Source organism: Antedon bifida, chromosome 6 (genome assembly GCF_963402885.1).
Source record: "Antedon bifida chromosome 6, ecAntBifi1.1, whole genome shotgun sequence".
Classification (NCBI taxonomy): Eukaryota; Metazoa; Echinodermata; class Crinoidea; order Comatulida; family Antedonidae; genus Antedon; species Antedon bifida.
Genome location: NC_136231.1, coordinates 28,207,152 through 28,223,352, shown reverse-complemented (window position 1 = coordinate 28,223,352; position 16,201 = coordinate 28,207,152). Strand labels below are relative to the sequence as shown.

The following is a 16,201-nucleotide window of genomic DNA, read 5'->3' as shown; positions in this document are numbered from 1 at the left end:
TTATACCTCTCCTCCAATCAGCAAACTCCACACAATCCTTTTCTGCAACACAAATACTCTGCTCCACTGGCTTCACACAATAGCTTCCTAAAACAAAAGAAAGGTTCAAATAGTGAAAACAAAGGGAAAGTAAGAATGAACTAGCAAAATATATATACAACTATATGTCACTTGTGACATCGGGTATGTTCCGGGTATGTTCCGGGTATGTTCCGAGTAAGTTTCGAGTATGTTCCAAGTATGTTCCGAGTAAGCTTCGAGTATGTTCCAGGTATGTTCCGAGTTTGTTCCGGGTATGTTCCAGGTATGTTCCGAGTATGTTCCAGGTATGTTCCTGGTATGTTTTAGGTATGTTCAAAGTTTGTTCGGAGTATGTTCCTAGTTATTAATTGTATCAAACATATGATGCAGTATTAATTGTATAGATAAGTTATGTTTAATTTAGGATTAGAAGAAAAGCTAAATCAAAATGATAAATTAAAACAACCAGAAAGTTAGCAGAGCTTTCGGGCAACACTAGCCTTTCATCAGTGCAAGCGGATTTAGGGCGCGTTTATACAACATGCTATTACACGCATATTCACCACGCTTACAAAAAGTGTGTTGTGTAACATCGAAGAGATTCCGTGTAATGAGATTTTAATTGCAAAAAAGGCTACTTGGCTGAATCCTAAAATTGTGTGGATTCCCGGTTGCTGTTGGCGTGTTGAAAGTGTCCTCAGGGTATTGTTTTGACCTCTCGTTAAATATAAGTATGTGCTGTGAAAATGTTTACCAAATCTACAGTAATAAATGATTGTGCTTTTGCATATTTTAACTGATTTTGCACTTAACATTAACGCTAATCAAATTCAAAAGCAGATTTAAAAAATCAATAACTCAATAAACTAAATTTTACATGAAATCATCCGTTTTATTAAAATCCTTAATAAACTAATATTAATTCATAATGCATGCGAGTATATATACAACTTAGGATTATGAACTATGGTATAACACGGTATTACGATTTAATGTATAACTGCAATGTTTTTGTGGGGTTGACCTCGGCCCGTGCAACACGCTAAACATTAAAGATGTGTTCAAATTTAGGGTGTTGTATAAACACAGCCTTAGAGATATATATATACATATATTTAGGATGTATAAAGATATTATTTTTTTCACTTTTCTATAGATCAGAGAGTAACTAAAATAGCACTGATTATGTTTAAATAGTATAAAACTGAATCTAAATAACGAAAGGCAAGCCATGATTCAACTTTTCGATCTTTATTTGATTAGCAATATTATAGCATAATAATTACAATTTAAAAAGTTAATATTTTGGATATTTTCCCCAAAAAAACCCTAGCACACAGTATAGTACAGGATTTTTTTTTTTTTTATTCTTCTAGTCTATGTCTAGGGTAGTGTTATAGGAAGGAGTTAAATGCTATACCTTGTTGGATACTAGCATGCTGAATACTTGTATCTAATAGGATTATTTATATACACCTGAAAGCCAGAAATGTAAGTTTATTGGATACTACTACTGTATTTCCTTACTTATACCATAAGAGTAGTGTTTATCCTTTTGTTGATATATGTATTACTGTTATGTTTACTAGTAGAACTGTTCCTATTTTGATTTATATAGTTTAAACCTTCATACGTCAAACACGTCAAATCGTCAATTACAAAAATATGTCCATCATTGGAGAGTTAAAATAAACTATACCTGATGCGTATCATTTTGCTGTTCATTGACTATTTTATGCGCAATATTCCGCACCTGGTGTGCTACAATAAGCATAATCATTTCTGTAACTGAAAAACTGACCTCACCAACATAATTTCATTACCAGACTGACCCCACCCATCTGTGTTGTAGAATAGCCACATGGCGCTTAAGTGGGTCAATAATGGCATACGCTACATTCTGCTCATGCTCTACGTTACTTGGAAATACTAGCATACAATCCTTATCCTTTAAAAAAAAAAAATATCAGAATTTCTAAATTTAAAATTACATTATTTTCAATATTTCTTTTTTTTTAAATATTTCTTTTAACCCAAACTGGCTTTCGTGAGCCTGTATATTTTTTAATTACTCGATAAACATGGTAAAGAGTATAATTTCAATATTTTAATTAAAAGTCTCTTCCTCAATATTGTCTATCCACAAGTTTGATGAGGAAATTATGATATTTTATACAGTATATATATATATATATTTTCTATGAATTCTGCTGCCAAAAATATACTGTACTGTATAATATTTATTTTGCTACAGCAGAAACAGACCCTATTTCTTGATAAAATAATTATTGGCCTCATCATTTCACTAAATGTCTTTGTTATAAAACAGGATTTGTTTTGAAATCCTACAGTTAATTCAGGAACTAAGATAATATTAGTAATCTAATATTATATACTTACAAATCCTTTGAATCTATATACAATTGAAGACACAAGAAGCTCTTTGCTATCCTTTTGAACACTATGAATGAACAATAAAGCATCCTGTACTATTAATTCACAATTAATTTGTAAAAACAAGTAGAAAGCTTTTTGGTGATACAGTAATATTATAGTTTTACCATTTAGAAATAATAATGTACTTATTTCTTCACGAGTTTAACATTTTAACACACACTATATTTATTAAAGAGTATCAGTTTATAATTTACTATTTTTCACAACTACAATAAAATAAACTGTACTTCAAACAATCAAATTTACCTTATCAAATTTTTATATAATGCTTTTATAGTATCAAAATATGGTATTATGTTATCTTCATATTGACACACTGGGCCACCAAGGCAAATTAGTTTCAGAAGACGAAATAGAAACTCATCTCTCTCTTGATCAGTGTACATCTCATAGTTATCACAGTCTTCTACAAGCAGCATCTAAACAAATATCTCTTTTCGATATTATATTTTGCACATTAAAAAACACAATATATTCATTGTCAGTGCTCTCACCACCATTTGAGTAAGGGTGGTGTTTAAAAGAAAAAATAAATATAAACAATTTATGCGTGGTGGTGAACACTGCACTTGTTCTCCCTCCTAATTGGCTGAGAGCAAGGGAGCCACCAAGGTGGAGTCCAGGGGCGAATTATTTTCTACCAACCTTTCTTAGTTCATCAGCAATTGTAAAGCCTTCATAAAACTCGTCTAAACATTTGGCAATACTTCCATTTTCCCTTACAATTGACTCTTTCTGTAGTCTATCAAAAAATGACATACTAGTATAAAAACAAGGTACTGGGCTGCATTCCACTCTAACTACATTCGTAGCTGTAAAACAACAAAGTATGTTAACAATACTGTAACATGATATATTGCAGGAAAATGACATACTAGTATAAAGACAAGGTACTACATTCATAGCTGTAAAACAAAAAAGATGTTAACAATACTGTAACATGGCTCCTTTAAGTTTTTGTCTAGTTTTCATCATTGAATTAAATATCAAATAATTGGGAAATTCAAGCCAGCACGGCCTCAAACTTGACTGACATGTAATGTATGGAGGAGATCTTTGTGGTACGTATGTGTTAATTCACCACGAACATAATTAGAAATTTAGACAAAAAAGTTATGAATGATAGTCAAATTCTTTATGTCAAATTCTTTAATAGAGAGATTGATGAAAATATAAAATGTCACCTATTGTTTTTTTTTTAAATATCACCTATAGTATTATAACATAAATACATTCCTGTCATTTGATTGGATGGTTGTGGGCCATATTACATGCAATAGTATAGAAATAATGAATGTTTATGATGATGGTGAGAATATTTCATGAGTTGAAAAACTGACTGCTCTATTTTTAACAAGGCACAGCAAGTTGCTAGCCAAAGCATTTTCATTTTTTCAGTGATTTGCCTTTGGATTTAAAGTAAATAATAGAGATTTTTAGATTAGTTAAAGATGTATTGTCACCACAAAACATGAAAAATTAAGATTAATTAAATCAGAATTGAATCAGACAGAATATGTTATTTTGTAGTTTAAATAAAGTTAATCACTTAATAATGTTTTCACTTTTTTTTAAATGACAAAATAAATGGTTAAATTCAACCAAAAACACATTGGCTGGCATCCAATTTGACCATTTTTTGCTTTAAACTACAGTTTTTTCAAGTAATACTTTTTTTTTGGTCAAAGTGGATAGCTAGTTTGTTACATTAAAATGGCATATTCGACAAAAAATGTGTTAAGAATTATTTTTTCAGGGGGACAATACATCTTTAATAGACGTAAATGGTTGCTAATTTTTGAAAATGGCCAGATAAGCATTAACGAGATATCATTCATCATGAACTGTTTGGTAGTACATATATATTTTCTATATTTCCTCGTATATTTAACAACAAGAATGACCTGTTTTTTTTAATGATTTTAAAGTAATCTATTAGTTAATTATATATTTTGTATCAAATAAATGATTAACCTACCAAAGTTTGTAGCAACACCACTGCTGTTTATAATGTTTAAGGTGTCTGTGACATTTGAATCTTCAAAAAACTCCTGAAAAAAAAGTAATGTGCTACAGTAGATAGTTTGTGGTATACAATGATGAATTATGACCATTTAATGAGGTGGGGCCGGGTTAAAATAGAGCATTGAATGGAATAGTCTCTCCACTCAACGAATACAAATCATTCATTTGTTTTAATAACTGTCTAAAATAAACTTTTATTCAATTTTCAACAAATAAATTATAAACATGTGAAATGCAATCCGCACGTTGAAACGCATCAACAATTAATATCACGTATGGTATTGATGTCAACAAAGAATGTGTGATGTAGTACTTTACACACGTATACAGATACAGAGGTTGTCCAAACTGCATATTATGGCTTATTTTCTGTTTAGGTTTAAGGAAAAATATAATATGCAGTAAAGTGTAAAACCAGAACTTTATATAATGTAAAATAATTATTCAGATTACCACAATGAAAGACTAGACATAATTTAGGGCTTAGTGTTAAAATTTGCCACAAGTGCATTCAGTGCATGTTTTGAACTGTTTACACAACGCAAAGAATGACAAATTAGAGATTAAACATGACATATTTGGCTAAATCGGTACAGCTTGCTGAAATCAGTCAATACGCCCTCAAAATTGACGTGGCTAAACAATCACGTCAAGCTGAATCGCTGACTAGAATCCATGTGAATAAACAAAATTAAAATAGAATGAGAAGAAGATTGATCAATGAACAAGTTACCTTCATAAAATCATCTTTCATGTAACTTTGAAACATCTGATCATAGTTATAGTGTTGAATAAGCATCTTTACACCCCTATAATTTAAAGTATATTTTTTCATTTTGACATGTACATAGAAAAATCTACCCGGTGAGTTATTCATTGTGGTTTCAGGCATTTCATCACTTCTATTTTGACATGCATGTACAAATTAGCTGATGAAATTAAAAGAAACATAACAATCCACATAGACGGAAGAAAGAATTTTACAAATTGATTTGATACCATACATAAAAAGAAAAAAAACGAAAGATGCATTTGTATGATTCCAGGTGTCACACAGCCGCAATTACGGCTCTTTCGGACATGTAATTGCTGGTAACCAACGATGAACAACGGTAAATAGCCACAACTGTACACATATAAATGTAAAAAGTAAAATTTAATAATAATCTTTGACAACCAATTCTTTCTTTTATAATTCAAACCCCCAAAAAAAACCACAAAAAAAACCCCAACCAATTCTCAAACAATGATACCGTATTCCTATTCCCCACAAACTTTATGCAATTCCCCAAATTTCCCAATCCTTCCAAACAAAATATCAACAATCTTCTTATTTTTAAATAAATCCCCGAAACCCCCCTTTCAAATACAATAATATCACAAGATGAATAATTAAACAATAATAAATGTCCACAATATCGTTCCTTCTTGCCTTCTCTCCTACGCTGACACAAAACAAATTAGAAAGATAAAAGTTAAAACGATTCTGCAAATAAACAACTCCCACGCCTCTGCTCCCGTTCTGCTTGTATTATCAATTATAATTCTTCCTATTTTCTGACATATAAATAAATCAAATATAACGTTAAAATGTTTCTTGATGTCGTTCTGCACTGCAATCCGCTCCCCGACCAATTATTTCTTTCTCCTTTTCCACGTAAAATAATATCAGTATCAATCCAGTTACTCTTCAATATTTCCAAACAATTCTTTACATGCAACAACTTCTGCTGTTTCCAACAGTTATTTCTTCCGTCAATTTACATTCACAATTTCAATTAATCCTCAGTAATCTCAACAATTAACAGTTCTACATTTAAGTACAGCCTTATAGTATTACTTCCAACTCACAATTTATTAACTTCATGTATATCACTTTATTTCCTTTCTGCTTCAGCTCTATATCACCATAATTATCTCCAACTCACAATTTATTAACTTCATGTATATCTCTTTATTTCCTTTCTGCTTCAGCTCTATTTCACCATAATTCAATTACTTCTTCTCCTGCACGTCTTAGTTTCTCATATCAATATTCACCTATCCCTTTCTGGCTTAACATAACATAGCCCTCCTTCTCTGTCTCCTCTCAATTTCCATCTCCCTCAAAATTCCCTCAATTATCCACATATCACCACCCTATCCTTCTCCACCAATCAGCAACTCACACACTAACTTAACTCTTATACCTCTCCTCCAATCAGCAAACACCACACAATCCTTCTCTGCAACACAAAAACTCTGCTCCACTGGCTTCACACAATAGCTTCCTAAAACAAAAGAAAGGTTCAAACAGTGAAAACAAAGGAAAAGTAAGAATGACTTGCAAAATATATACACAACTTTATGTCACTTGTGACATTTACTCCCCTCTAAAAGAATAATGTATCAACATTTTCTCCATACCGTGACGGGTCCTATTTACACTCGACTTAAATAATCAGCTCCTACATTTTCACTGCCTTTAATCGCCTCTATTCGGAACTTGTACGGTTGTAGAGCCAGGGCCCATCTCATAATTCGCCCATTGGACAATTTCGCTCTGTGCATAAACACAAGCGGCTGGTGATCAGTTTCCAACGTGAAGTTTCGTCCATATAAATAAGACTCAAATTTCCGTACACTCCATACAATGGCTAAGCATTCTTTTTCCATCACTGAATATGCTTTTTCTCGAGGAAGCAGTTTCTTGCTAGCGTACGCCACGGGAAACTTCACGTCACCATACTGCTGCATTAGAACCGCTCCCACTCCATATTCGGACGCATCTGTTCTCAAAATAAAATCTTTGTTTAAATTAGGAAGGCATAAAATTGGAGTACTGTTTAATTTTTCCTTAAGTTTAACAAACGCACTTTCCTGGGCCTTCTCCCAACATATTCGGTTAGGTTCCCGATTCTTCGTTTTGTCGGTTAATGGACAAGCAATCACAGAGTAATTAGGAATGAACTTTCTATAGTAGTTGGTCATCCCAAGGAATGACCGGAGTTGTTTCTTTGTTTCTGGTTGTTTGGCTGACAAGATGCTTTGTATCTTCTCCACTCGAGGTTGAACATTTCCTTTCCCTACCACATGGCCAAGAAACTCGATTGTTTCATAACCAATGAAACATTTGCTTGGTCGAGCAGTTAGATTGGCCCTGCGGAGACGTCCAAACAATTCAGACAAACATTTCATATGTTGATCCCAAGAAGCTGTGTGAATTAGAATGTCATCAATATAATTAAGTGTATTATCCATTCCTTTGAGTAATTTTCTCATGATACGACTGAAAGTAGCCGGTGCATTGACTAAGCCGAACGGCATGACATTAAATTGAAACAAACCATCTGGTGTTAGAAAGGCTGTTAAAGGTTTTGACGCTTCATCCATGGGAACTTGCCAATACCCTTTACTTAAATCTATCTTAGTAAAATAATGATCATGGGCCAACTTTGTGAACAGTTCCTCTTGGTCCGGAATCGGTTCGGCGTCAAAAACTGTAACCTGATTAAGTTTTCGAAAGTCCACGCAGAATCGATTTGACCCATCCGGTTTCTTTACCAATACTATTGGAGAGGCAAACGGTGCCCCTGAAGGCTCCACTACACCCAGATTTAACATCATATTTACCTCATCCTTAATGGTACCTCGCAACGCATGTGGAAGTGGATAGGGCTTGGAACGGATTGTATCATCAGTTTCCAGCTTGATTTCATGCTGCCCAAGTGTAGTCTTACCCGGTAAATCCGTCAGTACATCTTTGTAGTTTCCGATAAGTCGGTGCACCTCATGCTTTAGTGTATCATCCAGGCTTTCGTTGATGTGGATGTCGGCTGTTGTTTCTTTTGCTAGTAGAGGGTGGAGCTGTAAAAGATTCTCATTAGATAGATGATAATTTTGGTTATTTGTAAATGTTTCATTAGGTTCGCATTCAATAACAGCGGTGCTAGCTAATTCAAGGATACCAGAAGGCTCGGATACCCTTAAGGCAGCACTAATGTCTGCGGTTCGCTCGTAATACTTTTTCAAGAGATTGGCGTGAAATATTTTGAATTTCCCGTTAAGGTCAATTTGGTAGTCTAGATACCCAAATTTCTTTACAACCTTAAAAGGACCTTTCCATTGAAGCAATAGTTTGTTTTTGTCTGTGGGTAATAAAAGTAGTACCTTATCCCCAACCTCAAATTCCCGGGACTTACTCTTTTTGTCATAATATTGTTTGTACCTGACCTTAGATTTTTGTAGATTCTTCTGAGCCATCTGACAGGTTTCATGTAGTCGTTCCCGTAAATCCATAACGTACTGGTAGGTGGTTTTTGTTTCTGGTGTTTCGATTTCTTCGGTCCACAATTCCCTTAGGATGGACATGGGTCCTCGTACGGTACGGCCATATAACAGTTCAAAAGGAGAAAACCCTAAACTTTCTTGTGAAGATTCCCTAACCGCAAAAAGTAGTGGGTCAATGTAACGATCCCAATCAGTAGGCCTTTCTGCACACATACGTTTCAGCATTTGTTTGAGTGTTCCATTGAACCGTTCGACCAAACCATTACAAGCTGGGTGATATGGAGATGTCATTACCTGACGTATAGACAACAACTTACTAACTTGCCTCATGACTTCAGATGTAAATTGTGATCCCCTATCGGTAAGCATTTCTTTCGGGATACCAAGTCTAGAGAAAACACCAACCAAGGCCTCAGCAACCCGTTCAGCTTCAATATTTGGTAGAGGCACTGCCTCTGGATAACGAGTAGCAAAATCTATTATTGTGAGTATATAACGATTACGACCTTTAGACATGGGGAAAATGGGACCAACTATATCAACGGCAATCCGTTCAAACGGCACCTCGATCAAAGGCATGCTTCCTAGAGGCACTTTCGTAACTCTACCTTTTTGTACAGTTCTCTGACAAATGTCACAGGATCGACAATATCGAGTAATATCTGCAGTTACCCCAGGCCACCAAAATGTTGTCAACACTTTATCTGTCGTCTTTTTTACCCCTTGGTGTCCTCCTAATAAGGTTTCATGGGCTTGGCGCATTACCTGGCGTCGATAGTCAGCTGGCACTACTAGTTGGGTAAACTTATCCCCGTGTTCAATATTAGGAGAGGAAAATTGCCTATATAATAGGTCTTTATGATAAATAAACCTAGCCTCGGCTTGTTTGTTACTCACAGTTGTAGTTTGTTTCTCTGCAAGATCCTTGAATTTTGCAAGGCTGATATCTTGTTGCTGGGCGGTTTTCATAATTCCCGCTGTGATGATTTGCTTGTGTATTTCTGTAGTTTTAAGTGTTCTGAATGGTTTATCCATAGTGTTAGCTTGAGACCGGGTAACAACAGAACATCCTTGAAGATTTCGCTCTGTCCATGTGGGATCTGGATTTCCTGGTGCTCGTACTCCTGCAATATTACCTAATATCAAGTCATAAATAGGGTTATTCATACATAGTGCATACGTCTTTCCTGAAAAAAATGGAGTATTAACATGTATTAATGCAACCGGTAAGTTGCGGACCGTGCCATCAATCAGCACACAGGTTTTCTCCTTACCAGTAAATTGTTCGGCTGATACAAGATCTTTCTTCACAACCACCCCACTACAGCCACTGTCACGAAGAACAGAGACGCAGCGTGACCCAACACAACCTGTATAAACGGGCATTTTACTAATTGAATTATTTAGAGCCGCTGTCATAATTGGAAGACAGTGCCCACATTGAAGAGTGACCTTATCACCATCATTATTGATACAACATTGATTTAAAGACTCTGACATTTTCGTAACCATACTGGCACCCACATCGGGAATTTCTTCTTTGGCTTTACATTCGTGTTGTTTTGTACATTTCTGGCAATCAGACTCTTTTTGTGGTGAAGTAGACAACCCAGCGCAACTGTTGGCGTCCTGTCTACAATTTCTGGCAATATGTCCTGTTTTTAAGCATCGGTAACATTTTGGAGGAGAGTTTGGCTTATGCATAGTTGAGGCTCTGCAATTTCTAGCTAAGTGACCTACACGATGACATATAAAACAAGTTGGACTACGGAAACTAGAAGGGCTTTGTGATGAGGATATACTGGGAACATTATTAGAGGAGAGTTGAGGAGAATTTGGCTCTTTTTGTTTAAACTCTATTGGTTTACCAAATAATCCCCCACGAGCTTCCAAATATTGCTCCGCAATTTCAGCCATCGCTTGTATCGTTTTCGGTTGACGTTCCCTTAGGAACAGAGCTAGGTCCTTCCCACACCCATCGGTAAACTGCTCTCGCAGCAATAAATCTTTTAACCCCTGAAAGGTTTTTTCCCCCTCTGCTAGGTCAATCCACCTATCAAGATAATTGCTTATCCTCGCAGCAAATTGCGGGCCGCTTTCTCCGTATTCGGGCTTAGCTGTTCGTAACTTATGTCGAAATCCATCGGCGGTTAACTGAAACCGTTTTAGAAGAGCCAATTTCAACAGTTTGTAATCGTTAGCTTCAGCTGACGACAACCTGGAATAAACCTCGAGAGCCTTCCCAGTTAGTAGGGCACTTAAGTTAACCGGCCACTCAATTTCTTTCCACTCCTGACTAGTCGCATACCGTTCAAACCTTTTCAGATAGGCATCTAGGTCATCTGTTCGATCATGGAAAGGGGGTAATTTAGGTTTACTGGCCTTAACCCGTGACTCAGGATTGGGTAATACTCTACCACCCGGCCGTGCCCGATTCTTTTCTTGTTCTAATTGGATTTCTAACCTTCGCATTTCTATAAGATAGGCCTGATTCTCAGCTTCTTTCGCCCTTTCGTTTTCTCTCTCTTTTTCTTCACTCGCTCTTTTTCTCTCTGCTTCGTCCCTCTCTAGTACCTCTCTCCTCTCTCTCTCTTCCTTCTCTAGTGCCTCTCTTCTCTCTCTCTCTTCCCTGTCTCTGTTTCGCTCCATTTCTTCTCTCTCCCTGTCCCTGTTTCGCTGTTTTTCTTCTCTCTCCCTGTTTCTCTCTTCTCTCTCTAGTGCTCTCTCTTCTCTCTCTCGTGCTCTCTCTTCTCTCTCTCTGGCAGCTTCCTCTCTCTTTTCCACAAACTCTCTTAATTCCACTCCATCTAACCCCAACGCTTTTCCTGCGTCAACAATTTTAGTGAGATCCATTTCTTAAGAAAAAAAAATATATATATATATATATATATAAGTATCCAATATAAGTATACAGTATGCCAATAATATGGCAAATAGACAATCCAAGAATCACGTACAATTGTTTCATCTACCAATGTTCACGCTAGGTTACAAAGTCTCCCGGACGAGCCCCCATAAATGTCACACAGCCGCAATTACGGCTCTTTCGGACATGTAATTGCTGGTAACCAACGATGAACAACGGTAAATAGCCACAACTGTACACATATAAATGTAAAAAGTAAAATTTAATAATAATCTTTGACAACCAATTCTTTCTTTTATAATTCAAACCCCCAAAAAAAACCACAAAAAAAACCCCAACCAATTCTCAAACAATGATACCGTATTCCTATTCCCCACAAACTTTATGCAATTCCCCAAATTTCCCAATCCTTCCAAACAAAATATCAACAATCTTCTTATTTTTAAATAAATCCCCGAAACCCCCCTTTCAAATACAATAATATCACAAGATGAATAATTAAACAATAATAAATGTCCACAATATCGTTCCTTCTTGCCTTCTCTCCTACGCTGACACAAAACAAATTAGAAAGATAAAAGTTAAAACGATTCTGCAAATAAACAACTCCCACGCCTCTGCTCCCGTTCTGCTTGTATTATCAATTATAATTCTTCCTATTTTCTGACATATAAATAAATCAAATATAACGTTAAAATGTTTCTTGATGTCGTTCTGCACTGCAATCCGCTCCCCGACCAATTATTTCTTTCTCCTTTTCCACGTAAAATAATATCAGTATCAATCCAGTTACTCTTCAATATTTCCAAACAATTCTTTACATGCAACAACTTCTGCTGTTTCCAACAGTTATTTCTTCCGTCAATTTACATTCACAATTTCAATTAATCCTCAGTAATCTCAACAATTAACAGTTCTACATTTAAGTACAGCCTTATAGTATTACTTCCAACTCACAATTTATTAACTTCATGTATATCACTTTATTTCCTTTCTGCTTCAGCTCTATATCACCATAATTATCTCCAACTCACAATTTATTAACTTCATGTATATCTCTTTATTTCCTTTCTGCTTCAGCTCTATTTCACCATAATTCAATTACTTCTTCTCCTGCACGTCTTAGTTTCTCATATCAATATTCACCTATCCCTTTCTGGCTTAACATAACATAGCCCTCCTTCTCTGTCTCCTCTCAATTTCCATCTCCCTCAAAATTCCCTCAATTATCCACATATCACCACCCTATCCTTCTCCACCAATCAGCAACTCACACACTAACTTAACTCTTATACCTCTCCTCCAATCAGCAAACACCACACAATCCTTCTCTGCAACACAAAAACTCTGCTCCACTGGCTTCACACAATAGCTTCCTAAAACAAAAGAAAGGTTCAAACAGTGAAAACAAAGGAAAAGTAAGAATGACTTGCAAAATATATACACAACTTTATGTCACTTGTGACACCAGGGAGCCTCTAAATCCATAAAAGAGGATACATCCTGAGGGATTGTTTTTGATTATATATTCTATGGACCTTGTGTAAATGGATAAAAGGAAAAATCTTTGGGGAATAAAAAAAAAATTATAATTAATCTTCATTTTTCTTGTTTTTGGGGGACAATAAATCTTTAAAAAAACATAACCTATGTCCTTATGTGATGTCATTAATTATCTAAACTACAATCAACTTACATCAAAATAAAGAGGTACTGCTTTATACATTGGTACCAAAAATTATGAGCAAGTAAAACTGCACTTACAGATATTTGTGTTCCTTACCCCAAAATTGTCCAAAACTCTGGAACTGATTGGTATAATTAGAAACGCGTTAAAATCCCACATTAGGGATGAGAATATTTAATGTTAACATCATGTTCACTGGATATAGGTAGGCATACATAAAGATACCAAAAAATGTACTTAATAGCCTTGGTCTGTGTCCCTTCTAAGTGACATTTTCTTTGAAGTTGTCTTTTCTATAAATATATTGGGTTGGATGGAACAACTTAGTCACCATGTACTGGATACTTAATTGGAGTGAAAATCTAAATTCTTGAACTATGATCTAATCGAATACTATAAAAGGGTTAGGGTAGGGAGGGTTATAAGTTTATAATTTACAGTCCCTTTTTATGCAAAAAATAAAGAATACTAAAATCAAACATTGAAAAGTCATTTTTAGTGTATTAACATACATAAGATATTAAAAAAATGCAGTGACTTGTTTCTATTTTATATCACTGTGCTCCACTGGCTCCAAATTGGGTCCACTTGAGCACAGTGTATTAACATACGAAAAGATTTTAAAATTCAGTAACTTATTTCTATTTTATATAACTGTGCTCCCCTGGCGCCAAATTGGGTCCACTTAAGCACAGTGTATTAAAATACGAAAATATATTAAAATGCAGTGACTTTTTCTATTTTATATCACTGTGCTCCTCTGGCGCGCGTGCCAAATTGGGTCCACTTGAACACAGTGTATTAAAATACGAAAATAATTAACATTCAGTGACTTATTTCTATTTATAATTTTATATCACTGTGCTCCACTGGTGCTAAATTTGATCCACTGGACCAGTTACCTTAGTACTATTTCTATTTCGGAAGTAAATAAAGGCATAAATGGCGCTCCGTAGAAAAGATGGGGCGACTTGACTGGATCCCCCTCTAGCCTAGTTGCCTAGCCTAGGCCTAGGCCTAGCCTAGAATTAGATGCAACAAATAATTATAATTATTAATACAGATTTGTGATTCGAGACTCACCACTTCTGAAAGAGTTCATTAACATTTTTATCAGTAGTAAAGACACATTGTTTATCAAGTTTTAAAAATTTAAACCGTTTTCTGCCACCTTCTTCCATTTTAATAGTAATAGTAATACTAACTAGAATTTAATTCGTCACTTTGACGAATTATAGGTGATCATTTTTATCATTTTACTGAAATAAATTTTTTTTAAACATGCACGTACGTTAACATACGATCGGAAAATGTTGATGTATGCCATCCTATTATATGCTTATAGTGCTGAGTTGTGCCTATATGCCATATACAATATGTACAATATATACTGTATATCTATATACAGTGTAGCATAGGTGAAATTACGGGACACACATGTTCTAATTTTTTGGCATGATGACGTTATCAAACTAAACTTTAAGATGACAATTTCGAAAGATAATTAATTGAGCAAAAAAATATAAGATTTGGAAAAAAATTTGGCACGTGGAAGCGCTGTGCGCGCTCTTTGAATTGTGTATAACTTTGACGAAAAATATGAAAAAACTACTTTTTCACTTCAACTGGCCATATGTTAACGTCACAACATCCGATAGGCTTAATTTTTATATGAATTAATATCTACATTTCATCAGCTTTCATAATAAATTATAATCATCAAGGTAACCTTCAATTCTGAAGAGCTGTAAGATATTCAAATTTACTGCGAAGGTGAAATTACACGGCCTACGTTATTCAAGTTTTTACGCGTGATGACGTCATTAAAATGAAGATAGTGTCAACTCATGATAAAGATAATTAATTAAGCAAGCACATACTGAAAGTTGTGCGAAATTCGAGCACACATAACCAAGATGCGCTCTGTTGAATGTGATAATCTACACAAAAAGATAACAAATCCTAATTTTTAAATTCAAGTGGCCATTTGATGACGTCAAAACATTTTGTACGTAAAATGTGTACATGAATTCATATCTACAACTCAATGGCTTCCAGAATAAGTTAAAAAAATCGGGGGTCATCTTGCATTCTGAAGAATTATTTTCATTTTAAAAAAGACCTATTTTTCACCATTTTCAGAACTTTTGTAAAATTAATGTGCGCACTTTGTCATTTTTAACGTGCTCGTATAGCGTTATTTTAAGTCGGAACTGACTCAAATTTGGTGAATGTACTAAGGATGGTGAGTAGAATGAGATTTGTAAAAAAAATTCATGTTTTTTACGCTTTTTAAGTATCGCGCGCGCAAAAACGCATTTTTGCGCAGTAATTTTTTGAAACACGCAAATGGCCTAATTCATGCTCTAAATTGATCAAAACTTAATTTTGAGCGTTTTAAATTTTTAACGCGCGATATCATGCGCATGAACCTACGTGCGCGTGCGTTTTTATTTGCTAATATTTTTACCCTTGATCTGAAGTTTACGTGTAGTGAATTTCATTAATATGTGATAATGAATTATGGAGATATGATTGATAATGTGATTTCGCAAAATGGCGTATAAATGTCGTCACGGATGAGTGATCACGCTGGAAAGCTTATTAGGATTAAGTTATATTATTTGAAAGATATTCTGAAATTTTTGTAATCATTGACATTAAACTTTTTGAGATAATTGTTACACAAAATAGTGTACAGAAACAATAAAAAGAAAAAAAAAAATAATAATAAAGATTTTATACAATAACAATAGGTGATCATTTTATTCTAAATGATCACCTAATTAGTAGGCTAATTACGAATTCTCGTCGTACGCGTTGTTGTTGTTTTGAAGAATTAAATAATTTGACAGCGCCCTCTTTCATCATGGAAT

The 16,201-nt window shown here is 34.8% G+C and overlaps 2 protein-coding genes across 4 annotated transcripts in view; both read right to left on the bottom strand.

The window, feature by feature from the left end:
- Positions 1 to 981: 981 nt before the first annotated feature.
- Positions 982 to 16,201, bottom strand: part of LOC144845510 (cilia- and flagella-associated protein 300-like) — a 32,745-nt gene continuing 17,525 nt past the window's right edge. The window contains exons 1-8 of one of the 3 annotated variants that reach the window (XM_078702896.1): positions 16,108 to 16,125; positions 14,409 to 14,525; positions 5,237 to 5,312; positions 4,457 to 4,529; positions 3,124 to 3,290; positions 2,725 to 2,897; positions 2,422 to 2,482; positions 982 to 1,969 (exon numbers count right to left, since the gene is read on the bottom strand). In XM_078702896.1, coding sequence (XP_078559022.1) covers positions 1,841 to 1,969; positions 2,422 to 2,482; positions 2,725 to 2,897; positions 3,124 to 3,290; positions 4,457 to 4,529; positions 5,237 to 5,312; positions 14,409 to 14,506 — 777 coding nt within the window. In that variant the 5' untranslated portion in view covers positions 14,507 to 14,525; positions 16,108 to 16,125 and the 3' untranslated portion in view covers positions 982 to 1,840. Of the gene's footprint in view, positions 1,970 to 2,421; positions 2,483 to 2,724; positions 2,898 to 3,123; positions 3,291 to 4,456; positions 4,655 to 5,236; positions 5,313 to 13,421; positions 13,521 to 14,408; positions 14,526 to 16,107; positions 16,126 to 16,201 lie in introns of those variants that run through there. The other 2 variants (XM_078702897.1, XM_078702898.1) reach the window with 2 other exon arrangements.
- Positions 6,925 to 11,636, bottom strand: LOC144844946 (uncharacterized). Its single transcript, XM_078702061.1, has one exon. It carries the CDS (start codon positions 11,623 to 11,625, stop codon positions 6,925 to 6,927), a length of 4,701 nt encoding a protein of 1,566 aa, XP_078558187.1. The 5' UTR covers positions 11,626 to 11,636.